Consider the following 15,154-nt stretch of genomic DNA (forward strand, 5'->3'; position numbering starts at 1 on the left):
ATATTTTATGTGATCACAAGATAAATATGGAATTTTTAAAGAAATATGCTGAAAACTAAAATAAGTTCACCACCCAAGCTATTTAAGAGTGGAAAATCTCTTTTCTTTGGAGAGAGTTTAGTCCTGTTCCTATCATCGTGCTGAATTGAGTTGTGATCTGAGATGTGTTATTTGGGGGTAATAGTTCCCATAGTATGCATACAAGTCTAGGCTCTATATTCCCTGCTGTGGGAAATGTTATAGCTCCCAATTGCAAGTAGATGGCCTTGTAAGAACCTACATATAAGTCATAATTAATTTAGCTTAATTATAATTCATATAATTAAAGAGGACAGAGGAACAAAGGTTAAAATATATTAGATGACAGAAAGAAAAATTAAAAGGAAGGTATATTCAAGTTTTATCAGCAGGAAGATTTGCTCTTCTCCAAGGCTAATGTGATTGGGGACTCCACTTAAATAGTAAAGTCTCCAGAATAAAGAAGGCCAGAGCTTTGTCCTCTATGCTGATCAGACTGCCTTTGGGTGTTGTATTCTGTGTGGATTTGGTGCTTAGGTAGTGGGCATAGAGGTATATAAGACTCAGGTTCTGCCCTTGAGGTCCCCAAAGAAATACATTATGGACTTTAAATAAACAATGTGATTAAAGCCTCCTGTGGTAAGTGATTGATGCATTTACAATTCCTTTAAGAGAAAGAAATAGAGCCAACCAAAGCATATTTATAGGAGAGAAACCAGGAGGGAGAGAGAATTTGAAGCTCAATGATAGCTGGTGGAACTGGGGATATTTTGCTTAAAGAAGAGATCTACATTAGTTATTCATTGTTACATAGCAAATTACCCCCAAACCCAGCACCCTAAAACAATAATCATTATTCCATTGTTTTGAGAGTCAGGAATCAAGGAACCACCAGCTGGTTTTTCTCGAGGTGTCAGTCAATATCAGCTGGTGTATACACGGTCTCTGAAAGAGAAACTGTCTGGCAAACCCATTTCTATCTGTCTCATAGGGCTGTTGGCAGGAGGCTTCAGTTCCAGCCATGTGGGCCTCTCTAAAAGACTATTCAGACATGGTAGGGAGGCTTCTCCCAAGAGTGATTTGAGAGCTGGAGATGCCAGGCAGGAAGTCTCCCTGCCTTTTATCACTTCATCTCTGAGTCACTTATCTCTTCCTTATTCTTTTTATTAGAAGTGTGTCACTAAGTCCAGCCCACACAGGGGAGGGGAATTAAGCTCTACATCTTGAAGTGAGTAGTATCAAAGAATTTGAGGACCTATTTTTAAAACCACCACAAGATGTCTTAGAGAGGACATGACAACTGTCTTCAAATATTTGGAAAGCATTGTCAGAAGCTACAGGCAGATAGATTTGGCTCCACTGAAAGAGAGAAATGAAACTCTGCAGAGATGGAACAGGCACCTGGGGAGGTTGTGAGCCTTGTGTCACTGGAGGTTGGTGTTGGGCAGGGGTTGGATGACCACCTGCTGGAGGAGTTTCTAGCATTGGAGAGGGATTGGACTAAATCAGAAGTGGGAAAACTAGAACATAGCTGTGCCCATTCATTTTTGTATATTCTATAGCTGTTTTCATTATAGTATTAGAGCAGAGTTGTGCAACAGGAACCATGTTACCTGTAAAGTCTAAAATATATACTATCTAGTCCTTTTAGGAAACATTTATTAATCCCTGGACTGGATGACCTTGAAGGTCTCTCCCAGCCCTATGAGGCATTGTGACATATTTTTAAAGTGTTTTTTTCTTTTAAGGATAAATATAGAAGTATTTATGGGTAGAATTGTTGGGAGAAGAAGGCTAACGCAGCCGGACACATATTGAAGACCATACTGCATTGTATTTGGGTATAAAATACATAAAATTCTGTAGATGGATGATCTAAGTCCTTTTCTTTGTTTTGACAGCTCCTGAGGGAAAAGGTTGTTTGTGTTGCTGCTGGACTGAGGCATGCGTTAGCTGCTACAGGTGATCATTTTGCCTTTATTTTCTAAATGCACGTTAGTAAGGAGGAACTGAGCTTTAGGAGAAAAATGCTTTAAGGAGTATTTCAAAGGGTCCTCACCTGTTGTAGTTCTGATTAAAAGGAGGGAATGTAGGGCAGAAGTCATGTAGGAAAGCCTATAGTAGGAGGAAGGAAGGAAAAAAAAAATTTTAATTCTAGGTATGGTTTTAAATTTTTCTTGATTTGATTCATTTAGTCATTACAACCAGGAAGTGATATGAGTTGAGTTTTTACATGTGACAAAACTGAGGCCCAGAGAGGTTAAAGTGCTCGTGTAAGGTTATGTGTGGTAAGATGGGAAGAGGTAGAGCTGGGATCAGAGTCTGGGATGGTTGAAATTCCAAGTCACATGGTCTTCTCAGGGAACTGCGTTGCCTTCCTAGCAGATTTTAATATGTATTAATTTCAAAGCTTGACATGAGCTTGTTTCCTGTACCATGAGTGGGTGATAAAGACTGTATGTAAGTGAGATGGAGAAGGGAGACATCATGTGGATTTTGCTTAGACCCTGGGCATAAAGGTAAATAGAGTCAGGTTTTTCCCTAGGAGTCCTAAAGTTTACAAATACAGTGATTAATGCATATACAGTTCCTTTAAAAAAGAGAGAGCTCGGACTGGGGTTGTGGCTCAGTGGTGAAGCGCTCGCCTAGCATGTGTGAGGCCCTGGGTTCAATCCTCAGCGCCACATAATAAATATAATAAAGGTATTGTGTCCAATTACAACCAAAAAATAAATAATTAAAAAAAGAGAGCAACCAGAGCATATTAAATTTTTTTTGATAATTGTAGATTAACAATATACCTTTATTTTTATTTGTTTATTTTTAAGGGGTGCTAAGGATCAAACTCAGTACCTCACACATGCTAGGCAAGTACTCTGCCACTGTGAGCTATAGCCCCAGCCTCAGAGCATATTTTCAGGAGAGAAACTAGGAAGGAGAGAGAATTTGAAATGCAGGGATGGGTGGGAGAACAGTGACCCTTTGACCTTTTCTCTTTTATTTTTCCGGTCACATTCCTTTTGTCCTTATTAATTAGTGGTGGCAGACAAGCTTCTGTGCATTGTCCAGTTGTAGAGTGGAGAGAAGAGAAGGTGGGGAAGGAAAATTCAGTGCAGCACTGTACTGATCATCTCCTACAGCTTAACCTTGATCATATATTTTTCAAAAAGATTAAAATTATGTATATTGATAATTGTAGATTTATATGCAATTATAAAAAATGAAATAAACCTTATGTGCTGTTCTTCTAGTTTTCCCCATTGTAACATTTTACAAAATTATAGTGTATACTCAACTAGTATATCAACATTGGTACAGTCAAGACACAGAACAGTTCCATCCTCATAAGGGTCTCTGATGTTGCCCTTTTACTGCCACATGCGCTTCCTGCCTGTCCCCATTTCCTTCTTAGTCCTTGACGAGTACTCTTCTATTTTCCATCTTTATAATGTTTTCATTTAAAAAATGTTATATAAATGGTATCATATAGTGCCTAATCCTTTCTGAGGTTGACTTTTTTCAATCAGTACAGTTCCCTGGAGATTCTTCCAAGTTATGTGTACCAATAATTCACTCTTTTTTATTGCTGAGTAGTATTCCATAGTATGAATGTATCACTCACTATAATAGCCTTCCAGGGATGCTGTCAAAAATGCCACAGACTGGGGGCTTTAAACAACATAAATTTATTTTCTCACCATTATGGAGACTCAAAGTCCAACATCAATATGCTGCTAGAATTGGTTTCTGGGGACGCATCTCTTTCTGGCTTGTAGATGGCCACCTTCTTGCTGTTTCCTCATAGCATCTTTCCTCTGTGAACTTGTGCAAAGAGAGATTTCCAGTGTCTCTTTCCCTTTTTTATAAAACCACCAGTCCTACTGGATTAGGGCCTCCCATATGATATCATTTAACTTTTATTTTCTCCTTTGGGTCCTCTCTCCAAATATAGTCACATTGGGCATTAGGGATTTAACATCTGAATTTTGGTGGGACACAGTTCAGTCTATAACAATAACTGTTAAATCAATCACTCATTGAAGAACATCTGGGTTATTTGCCGTTTTGAGCTATTAAGAATAGCGCTACTATATGCATTTGTGGACAGGTTTTATATGAACATAAATTTTCTTTTCTTTGAAATACATGCCCAGCAGTATGATTGCTGAGTTGTATGGCGGTGGTTACACTTTTATAAGTAGGTTCTTCTCTTAGAAATCATCAGGGCAAGAGAATTTCCTGTCAGTAAATTTCTTCCCTCTTTTGTACCAACTTTCTGTAATTGCCAGTCTTTACATTTTTAAAAAACAGCTTTATTGGGCTACAGTTGTTATTCATATGTAATGTGTACAACTTGATGGATTTGGATATGTGCAAATAACTGTGATGTCATCACTACCATCAAGGTCATAGACATATCCAGTACCTCTCAATGTTTCCTTGATGCCCTTTGTTTTGTTTGTGCGTGCGTGTGTGTGTGTGTGTGTTTGTGTCAAAAACACTTAACGTGAAACTTACATTCTTAGCAAATGTTGAAGTGCCCATTACTGTATTGTTAACTACAGGCACTGTTGCACAGCAGAGTCATCTAGCATAGCTGATGCTATATACCCTTGAACAACAACTCTCTATTTCTTCTGCACCCCTTGCCCCGCCAACTACTGTTGTTCTTTATGCTTCTATGAATTTGGCTATCACAGATTCCTCATATACATAGTATCATGCAGCATTCATTCTGTATCTGAATAATATCATCCAGATTCATTCACATTGACACAAATGACAGGATTTCCTTCTTTTTGTTAAGGCTGAATGATATTCCATTGTATGTATATACTGCCACTTTCTCTATCCACTCATCTGTTGATGGCTGCTTTGGTTGTTTTCATATCTTGGCTTTTGTATGCAATGCTGTAAAGAACATGAGAATACAGCTATTTCTCCAAGATCCTGATTCCAGTTGTTTTGATTATATAGCCAGAAATGGGATCCCTAAATCATATGATAGTTCTTTTTTTAATATTTTGAGGAACTATTATATTGTTTTTTTGTTACATTTGCACCATTTTTCATTCATAATAACAGTGTATTAGGCTCTAGTCTCTTCCTGTCCTCACCAACACTTTTTTTTTTTTAAAATAATAGCTTTCCTAACAGATATGAGGTAAAGTCTCACTGTAGTTTTGATTTGCATTTTCCTGATCATGAACGATGTTGAATGTCTTTTCATATACCTATTAGTCATTTGTATGTCTTCTTTGGAGAAATGTCTGTTCAATTCCTTTGTCCTTTTCAAAATTTTTGCTATTGAGTTGAAAGAGTTCCTTATATTTTAGAAATTAACCCCTTATCATACAGATGGCTTGCAAGACATTGATGAATATAATTGCTACTACTTATTCATTCTGTCGAGGCCTCTTCACCACCACCATCTAATTTGTAAATATTTCTGCGTGTATTTCTGAAAGATAAGTAAGTACTCTTTTTGAAAATGTTGCTGTACTACCTTCATCAAACCTAAAAAAAAAAAAAAATAATTGTAATATCAGTAAGAATCCTGTTGGGATTTAAATTTTTCTATAACATGTTTTTATGGTTTTTTGAATTGGGATCTGTTAAGTCCATGTATTATAATTGGTTGATATATATTTCAAATCTCTTTAAAAATGTATTTGTTTCTTTTGAACATTTATGCTATGTATACTTTGCCACATATAAATGTAATCATATAGTATTTATTCTTGTAAGTGGCTTACTTAGTATAAGGTTCTCAAGGTTCATCCACGGAATAGCATGATAGCATGTCAACATTTTTTTTTTTTTTAACTATGGATTGAACTCAGGGCCGCTTAACCTCAGAGTTACATCCCAAGCCCTTTTTATTTTTTATTTATATAGAGTGGGTCTTGCTAAGTTGCTTAGGGCCTTGCTAAGTTCCTGAGGCTGACTTTGAACTTGTGATCTTCCTAGCTCAGCCTCCTGAGTTGCTGGGATTACAGATGTGCACCATCTTGCCCAGGAACATTTCTGTACTTTTTAAGGTTGATAATACTCTATTGTTGTGTGTTTGTGTGTGTTTATCCATTCATCTGTCAAAGTGCGCTTGAGTTGCTTCCATGTTTTAGCTATTGTGAATAATACTGGTATGAACATGAGTGTTCAAATGCCTCTTCAAGATCCTACTTTCAATTCTTTTAAATGTATACCTGGAAGCAGAATTGCTGGGTAACATGGTAATTCTATTTTTTCACTTTTTGAGGTACTGTTGTACTGTTTTCCATAGCAGTCACATTATTTTACATTCCCACCAACAGTGCACAAAGGTTCTCACAGGTTCACTAACACTTGTTATTTTCTGGGATTTTTGTTTTGTTAGATATAGCATCCAAATGGTGTGAGGTGGTTTCTCATTGTGGTTTTGATTTGCATTTCCTTAATGATTAGTGATGTTGAGCATTTTTTCTTGTGTTTAATTGGCCATTAATGTATCTTCTTGGAGAAATGTCTATTCACGTTCTTCGACTATTTAAAAATTGGGTTTTGGTTTGTTTTTGATTGACTTTTTGGAGTTCCATATATATATTGTGGATATTAATCCTTTATCATTTATCTGAAAATCCTTTTATTATGTAGTTTTTTTTCTCTTTGAAATTTATTTGTTGAGGGGATTTTTAAGTTTTATTTTACATAAATTTGTGCTTTGTTTATATTGTGCCTATACTTTATTTTTTCATTAAGCAAACTTGTCTGTTTACTGCCCAAGGGACCACTGGTTATAGTATGCTTCCAGAGGAATAGACCTTAATGCTGGTGTTGGATTATAGGTACAATTGCACACATCTGAGTGTAGGCAAAATACATGGATTTTTTTGTGTGTATTTGTATTCAGAATATGAGATGCAGTGGACATGGTAATAAAAGCCCTCTCATTGAAATCATGATTATTAACCTGTCTCAAAGTCATAAATATTTATTTATTTTGGCAATGGAGAATCTTTGAACTCATCTTGGTGTGTTGGGAAGGACACTACCTTAAGGGTCGGGAGAGCTGAGTCCTGGCTTTTTCTTTGTGGTACAAGATCCCCATGTGATCTTGCACAAATCGCAATCCTCTCTTAAGGTCTCAGTTTCCTCATCTAGTAGATATGAGGAATGAGCTTGATGATCTTCAAAGTCCTTTCTATTTGGCTTAGAGTCTGAGTTATGTTCTCAGGCTAACCATGAGCAAGGTACATTCTAGTGATTTGACTCAGGAGTGTCCTTGAATTTTTTGGATAAGTTTTAATAAGTTTTACTATATTGAATTTCTCTTTGATAGTCTTAGATTGCCCTGACGACTGGAATTTTGATTGGTTTGGAGGTAATCCCTGTGACCAGTGATTGGAACCCTTGATGCAATTGAGCTTCTCCATAATACTCAGGTTGACAGAGTGAATTCAGAATTTCCCATAGTAGTGAGGTTCAAAAGGCAATTTGGTCTTATCCTGATGTACATTTTCTTTATTTTCTCTTCTGCTCTTTTGGGAAGTGAGTGGCATCGTGTTCCAGTGGGGGACTGGTTTGGCATCATCTGGACGACGGTCATCCCTCAGGCAGACTCTCCCATTATTTTTGACAGCAAAGGAACCAAGCAGAGTTACAGGTGAGGCCCTTATTTATTTTTTGTGAGAAAGTAAGAGACATAGACATGCAGAAAATGGGTAAATGGTTTTGTACTTTTGCTTTTTCTTTATCTATCTTACTCTCTCTATTAGTTGGTATGATAGTCTTGTTGGGATTTTTGTGCGTCCAGTAAAAGTAACCCTCTTGGCTGCCAGAGTTTGGGTCCTGTGGAGAGATAGATGTAAGTCAGCTAGAGATCAAAAGATGGAGAATCAAAGGGTGGAGATCAAAATGGTAGCTCTAGAACTGTTAAAAACTACTTGGAGTAGTTTTATAATGAGCCTGTAAATTCTGAATTTTAGATTGAACTTAATCTACCAGGCACTGTTTCCTCAAAAGGACCGTGGGCTACTTTTCACATGCCTAGTTTCTTCTCCCAAAAGGGAAGCAGGAGTGAGCAAGGATGTAGAGAGGACCAGGAATGCCCCTTTAGGGAGTTCTCTACATGAAAATACGAGGAGTAGGTGATAAGTGTTCCTTTTGCTCATAGGTCTGTTGGTTGATCTTCTGTTGGTCATTTGGTCTATAGAGGCTTCTCCTCCTCAGCCTCCTTCCTTCCCTCTTTTCCCGCCTCTCTCTTTGAGCTCTTATTCTCTGTTTTCTATTCTCTTTGTGGGCCTTTGTCTCTCTATATTTAGCACCACGTTTCTATCTCCTCTTCTGACTTTTGTGACTCTGTTTACTGCAGGTTGGTTGTAGGAAAACCTGCAAGAGACCTGAACAAAGGAGGGATTTTTGAGGGTGGTGGAAATGTGTGTGGAAAGAATAGGAAAGGGGAGCTGCTGTGGGAGTGATGTACCTGAGTGTTGGGATCATTCTGATTTTTCTAAGTTCTAGAGTGTCTCTCAGCTGGAGCTGGGGTTAGATTTCTGATGCCAACAGATTCAGTTGGGAGGGTGTGCTCAACCCTTCCCAAACCCTTTTCTTTTTTCATCAAGGTGTTCACTGCTCCCTAGGTATTCCCTGCTTTCTCATGACCTCCAAGCCTGTGGGCACACTGTTTCCTCTACCTGAAATGCCTTTCCTTCATGCTCCTTTTGGGAAAATTTCAAGAATTTTTCAAGGCCTAGCTGAGATACAGCTTTCTCAGTAAAGAATCTTTCCTCTTTTAGCATCCATTGCATTTTCTTCATAGGCAGGGATTGTTTATATGTTTTCTCATATGCCAAGGGTTATGTGCATTTAAGGGTCAAGAACTATGTGGCATTCTTCTGTATTACCACAGGACCAGTTACTAGAAGGAGTAAAAGTTGTTTATTTTATTTAACTGAACCTATTTAAGGTCTGCTTGGAGTAACAGTTTAGATTGAGAGTTGATTTGGGGAAGTTTTCTGATGAAAAATTAGAATGAAAATTAACTTCCTGCCCTCAAAGTCTTTCACTCTTTATTCTCCCATCGTCACCCTGTTTTCACAGATTCTGGAGCTAGATCCTTTACTGTCTCCTCTTCAGTTTGCTACTAGTAGCCCAGGTTTCCTCTCTGGTGAATGTGGCTGGAAATGTCTTATTATCATTCCACAGGATACCTGAAGAAGTCTTTTGTGAAGATACTAATTAAACAGAAGCATCAGAAATAGAGTTATGGAATAGACTGCATTTATTTGCATGCTAAATCACATGTTTCTACAGGTTTTACCAATTTCTAGCAGGGTTGATTGGGATTCTACCTTGTCAGTAAAGGCAGTGGAATTAAGGAAGGAAAAATACTAGATTTGGAGATGGAAGTCTAGTTCAAGTTCTGGTTCTATCTCTGTCTTGAGGAGGTCTGTGTTTGTATTTACATCCTGCATATGATAGTAGCTGAATGTATGAGATGTCATTGTTTCTCACACAGCAGACAGAGCTAGGAAATGTACACACAGACACACAGACACACACACACACACACACATACACACACACATTTTTACACACATAAGCCTATCTATTTCTAGAAACCATGAATTTACACTGATTTTTCTATTACCAACTAATACCAGAAGCATGTTTCTAGCTTTCTCACTTTTCACATTTGAACCTTCCTTTCCTCTCTGGTATTGAGGAACCTGTCTTCTTTATTCTCAATATATTTACTTCTCTATTTCACTCCCTAGTAGGTTCCAGTCTCCCACCGTGTAGCCATCTTCTTGGCCAGTGCTGCTGTCTCACACCTGCCTGTGCTGGCTGAGTTTCTCCTCACACCTAGGTGGTGATGGCTCACGGTCCCTCCTCCACCCAGTTTGTTCTGTTATCAACATAATTCAAAAGAAAAAAAAATTTTTTTTTGTAGGCCTAGAGAATTCTAAAGCAATATGTGTTCTTGCTGGCTCAGACCACTCAGCTTCATTAACAGGTAGGTACCAACTCTTTCACAGTTTAATATGCCATTCAGAACTTTGTGAGTGATGGCCTAGAGTGTTGATATTTGGATACAGAGGGAAGGTAATAGATTTTAAAGCCAGAATTCTGATGCCCCCACTGGTATAATCTTATGCAGATTATTTTACCATTTTTTGTCCATTTCCTTATCTATAAAATACTTTGTGGGTAATTATGAAAATTAAATATGATAATGTTAAGCACTCACATAAAACATAGGCTTACTTCATTTTCTTCTGAGTTTGCTTTCTCAATTAAACAAGAAGGATGAGAATATCTTCTCAGGGTAATTGCAATGGTTAAATCATATAATGAACAGTAAATTTATATATAGTCATGAGTTGCTCAGTGAAGGGGTTACCTAATCCATTTCTATGTCTAATATAACTAAATGCTATCTTTCTATACTTTCTAGCTGTTTAGTCTCAGACTAACCTATTTTATTCATCTATATCTTTTTAATTTGTTTGTCTCTGTTTTCTCTATTTTGTTAACTTACATATATATATATATATATATATATATTTTTTTTTTCTTTCATCTATTCTTTAACTTAAGTACCTATATATATAAATAAGCCTACAAGTTTTATTCTCTGATCTGCTTTATATTATTATGTATTTTCCTATTTCATCCCTTTATTTCTATCTTTTCCATATCCATTTTTCTATCTAATATATTTTTTTTCTCACACTGTAGTTTTCTATCTGGCTATGTGTCCACCCATCCATTGGACATGCTCATCAAACATAGTATGAACTTTCTAGTGACTTTCCTTAGGAGGCAATGCATTGTTTTCTAGGCAGCAGTTATCCTTTTGTTTTGATTCATATTGTCCTATTCTCTGCTGGTAGGGCTAGACTGGAGGCTGTACCTCTCAGAGATTTAATATTTTTTATAAGACCTCCACTCATAATTGAATGCATTTCATTTTTAAGCAAAAGGAGGGACATTCATACTTAGTGTTCTTTGTGTTTTATGTGGAAACTCAGGTGTGTATTAAAGGTAAATTAATGATGGCATGCATTCTCCCATATCAAATTTACAGTGTTGTCCAACTGGACACTCCTGTTGTTTCCAGAGCACCAGAGTCATAGTGAGAGAGTTTAAATACTTTACAAATTCTGAGCTATGCATAATTAGTTGCTTAATGAGTTTAAAACACAAAGTAACAAAAGAAACATCTACTTTTAGTGTGCGACTCACATTAGATAGATTTTTGTTTGTCAAAGTGTTAAGTTGAAATGAATGCTAAGTGTAAGCAACACTACTGGGCACCTGGTTTCACCTCTCCTTTTACAGAGGAAGAATTGGAGACTCCAAGATGAGAAGTGAGTTGTTCAAGCCTACAGTCAATGAGGGAGGGGGAGCTTCTCTCTGAGTGTAAAAGTAGACTGAGGCAGACATTTCTCCTGTGTTCTAAACAATTTGAAATGGCTGACATTATATACACCATAGAAATTGTCTGATCTCCTGCTAATGTCGATTTCTTAAAAAGTCTTGTGATTAGTAAATTATTTCATATGTGGCACTGTTCCTATGGTATTTTTTATACATCTAAACTTTGAATATTTTTTGAGATTTAATCATGACATTGACTATTTTGAAGTGTCTATTTAGTCATTTTTAGTATATTCACAAACTGAATTGTTTTTCAGTATTTTGAAAGTGATTTAAAAATTGTCAAGGGCTGGGATTGTGGCTCAGCGGTAGAGCACTTGCCTAGGGCAGGACCCGGGTTCGATGCTCAGCACCACATAAAAATAAAGGCATTGTGTTGTGTCCATCTACACCTAAAAAATAAATGTTTTAAAAAATTGTCAAGATTAATAATCCTCCTTTCTCATCTAGTTCAAGCTGTTAACACATTGGATTTTGTTCAGTGCTCTTTAGACCTTTTTTCTGGAGTCCTTGTAGATTGTGTAACTCTTTGGCATTGCAGCAGAATTTAATTTTACCTGCTGATGCAACAGTGTAATGATCCTCATGTGGAAGTCAGTTTGTCTTTCAAAAAGATGTTAGATGAACTAAGATAGATTAAGGCTTAATACAAATTGTGCTTTATCACCAGTGGCATCTTCATAGCTCACCAATTTACTTAATGGATTGGTATTTTGCTGAGGGGCCTTCTTTGCCCTCTTATATGGGATTCTCATACTTCATACACCTTGATGAAGTCCAGGGAGGTTGCCCTTTCTCTGAGAATGAAGTATACCAAATTCACTTCAAAAAACTGCAGAATATCAGTGCTGCAGGGTTTCCTAGGTGGCAAAAAGGCTTCAATGATTTACATTCTGCCATTTAGAGTTGAGGAAACAAGAGTCCCAGAATGTGGAGTGAAGTGCTCAGTTTCAAATAGTGACCAAATAGTAGATGGCGCTTGAACTAGAGACCTCTGAGCCCTGCTCTAGTGTCCTTTCATGCTACTCTTTGGCTTTTGATTAGTTTTTGGAAATATATCAGCAGCCCTAGGGCAAGCAATATTATAAAGTTTTATTGGCAGGTCACAAAATGCAGTGGAAGCTGAGTTGGTTTTTAGTTCCCTTATTGACTATGAGTTCTTATTAACCATGTGAGCTTGAAAAGTCATTTAACATCTTCCAAGTTTGATTAACTTATCTTCTAGAACAGTGCTTTCTGATAGAAATAAAATGTGAGCCACATTTCAAAAAGTAAAAAGAAACAGTTGGAAATGAACTTTAATATTGTATGTACTTTAACTCAGTATATTCAAAATAGTATTTCAGTGTGTAATCAATATTAAAATTATTAATGAGGTACACTTCTCTTTTGCACCAAGTTTTTGCAGTTCACTCTGTATTTTTTTACTTCTAAGATATCTCAGTTTGGACTACCCATATTTCAAGTGGTCAGTAGCCACATATGGCTAGTGCTATTGGTTCGTACAGTTTTAGAATCTTGAAGTGTTAGGGCTGAGAAAGCTTATAGAGCACCTGAGTAGTCATGGCTTCATTTTGTTTGACCTTTTATCTAAAAGATATATTTGAACTTGAATGTCTTTTAGACAGGCATGTGCTTTCTGGTTTACCACAGTTGCCACCAATTGTTCTTGTTCCAGCATCATCAGTCATGTTATCTGCCCTTCTGGACCAACTATCCTCCTTTCCACTACACAGGCTTTAGAGAGGCAGTGATTTGTCCAAGGTCAATAGCTAGTTAGTGGATCCAGGAATAGAAGCCAGAGTCACTTGATTCTGAATTTGCTTTTTTTTTCTGTTAAATCACAATGGCAGTCATTTCTGTTTATATCACAAGATTATTGTGAGGTTGAAATGCTGCACAGATGTGATGTGGTAGCTTTATATTTTCTGCTGGACAGGATAAACAATGAAAATAATCCTATGTTTCTAAAGTTTAAATAGAAATAGTTTGTCTTTTAACTTACTATTTTAACAAGTTAAAAAATTTTCCCCCCAAAGGAAATGTGAGCCTATATTAAAAAAAAAAGAATACGTCTCATAGAGGATAGATGTGGAATGAATATTTGTTGAGTGAATGAATAAAGAAAAATAACTACACATTCTTACTCCTTAAAGTCCTAAGAATATTTGACTTTGTTTCTATATGTAGAATTTTCATATATCTTACATTTGATTATGCTACACATGTACATTGTATTTTGCTTGGCTCCATTAAACATTATATTATAAGTTAAAAAAAACCACAATTTTTTAGCCATTTTTTTAGACTTGATTTATTTTCCATAATATTCAAATAATGTTTCTTCATCTCTGTTTCCCTTCTGTTTAAGATGCAGGAGAGCTGTATGTTTGGGGAAGTAACAAGCATGGGCAACTGGCTGCTCAGGCTGCTTTTCTTCCTGTGCCCCAGAAAATAGAAGCACATTGCTTTCAGAATGAGAAGGTCACTGCCATCTGGAGTGGGTGGACACACCTGGTTGCTCAGACAGGTGAGAATGCAGCAGAAAATTTGGTATTGGTAAGAGCTACTGGAAGACTGTCTAAATAGGCAAGAATGCTTAGGGTTTAAGGATTTTTGTTCATGAAAAACTTTAGGGACTGGGAGGGGAAAATCCTGGGGTCTAATTCCGCTATCAGCCAGATATATGGCTTTTCCTTTGTGGATCACAGTTTTGTACCCAAAAAGACTGGATTAGGTTAACTCCTGATCCTAAAAGTCTGTGTGGTTTTAAAAAGGAATCCATTGTAGCAAGCATCACCCATAATTTGTCCAGGTTGTTGGGGAGTCCTTACTTTAATAGAGCTGAGGAGATGACGGTTTGTATTTCCACCTCAGTCTAAATTAAAAGAATTAGAAGCTGGTTGCAGTGGCATAAACCTGTAATCCCAGTGGCTCAGGAGGCTGAGGCAGGGGGATTGCAAATTCAAAGCCAGCCTCAGTAATGTAGTGAGGCCTTAAGCAACTTAGCAAGACCCTGTCTCAAAATAAAAAATAAAAAGAGTTGGGGAATGTGGCTCAGTAGTTAAGTGCCCGTGGGTTCAACAATCCCTGGTAACCCCCACCTAAAAAAAAAAAAAAAAAAAAAGTTCAGCCAAAGTAAATATTTCAAGGAAAGATGGAGGCAGGAACATAATTTTGAATAATAGCTGGCATGATATTCTGACTTAAATTGTATTTACCCTAATAAACTATGTACATTGATCCAGACATCTCTTGTTCCCTCAGATGCTATGCTATCATACCATACAGCTTTTGGCATCTTCATCTTTCTTTGAGTCTTCATCTGTTTCTCATCTTTCCCTTAGGGGAGCTCTTTCGTGGCCTTCATATCCCTGACTTTGTTCTTGGACTTTGTGTTTTATGGCCTCTGTTCATCCCTGCTGTCTAAGAGTTCCTGCTGACTTATACACAATTCCTTGGACAGACAGTTTATAATTCTTGGGTCTATTGTCATGTAAAGGCCTTCTGAACTTCAAGGGTTCCCTGGCCTGCTCTTGTCTGCTTTGCTAGCAATTCACCCACCTCTAGACTCCCAAATGCCTAGTGACTATTATTCTAGGAGTTTCTGGTTCTTGAAGGTTTTCAGTCAGCTTCTTCTGTTTTTGGTAAGTCACACATACTACACATTTGTATACACAAACAGACTTGTAAGCATTCATTTCTGTGATGCTTT

At 37.1% G+C, this 15,154-nt stretch overlaps 1 protein-coding gene across 9 annotated transcripts in view; it reads left to right on the plus strand.

Annotated features, from left to right (window-relative positions):
* Sergef (secretion regulating guanine nucleotide exchange factor) overlaps positions 1 to 15,154 on the plus strand; it is a 232,351-nt gene that overhangs the window by 12,666 nt on the left and 204,531 nt on the right. For 8 of the 9 annotated variants that reach the window (XM_027942392.2, XM_071616358.1, XM_071616359.1 and 5 more), the window contains exons 5-8: positions 1,920 to 1,980; positions 7,547 to 7,660; positions 9,950 to 10,012; positions 13,811 to 13,969. In XM_027942392.2, coding sequence (XP_027798193.2) covers positions 1,920 to 1,980; positions 7,547 to 7,660; positions 9,950 to 10,012; positions 13,811 to 13,969 — 397 coding nt within the window. The remainder of the gene's footprint in view (positions 1 to 1,919; positions 1,981 to 7,546; positions 7,661 to 9,949; positions 10,013 to 13,810; positions 13,970 to 15,154) is intronic. The other variant, XM_071616357.1, reaches the window with a different exon arrangement.

The sequence above is a fragment of the Marmota flaviventris genome, chromosome 9 (genome assembly GCF_047511675.1).
Source record: "Marmota flaviventris isolate mMarFla1 chromosome 9, mMarFla1.hap1, whole genome shotgun sequence".
In the NCBI taxonomy this organism is placed as follows: Eukaryota; Metazoa; Chordata; class Mammalia; order Rodentia; family Sciuridae; genus Marmota; species Marmota flaviventris.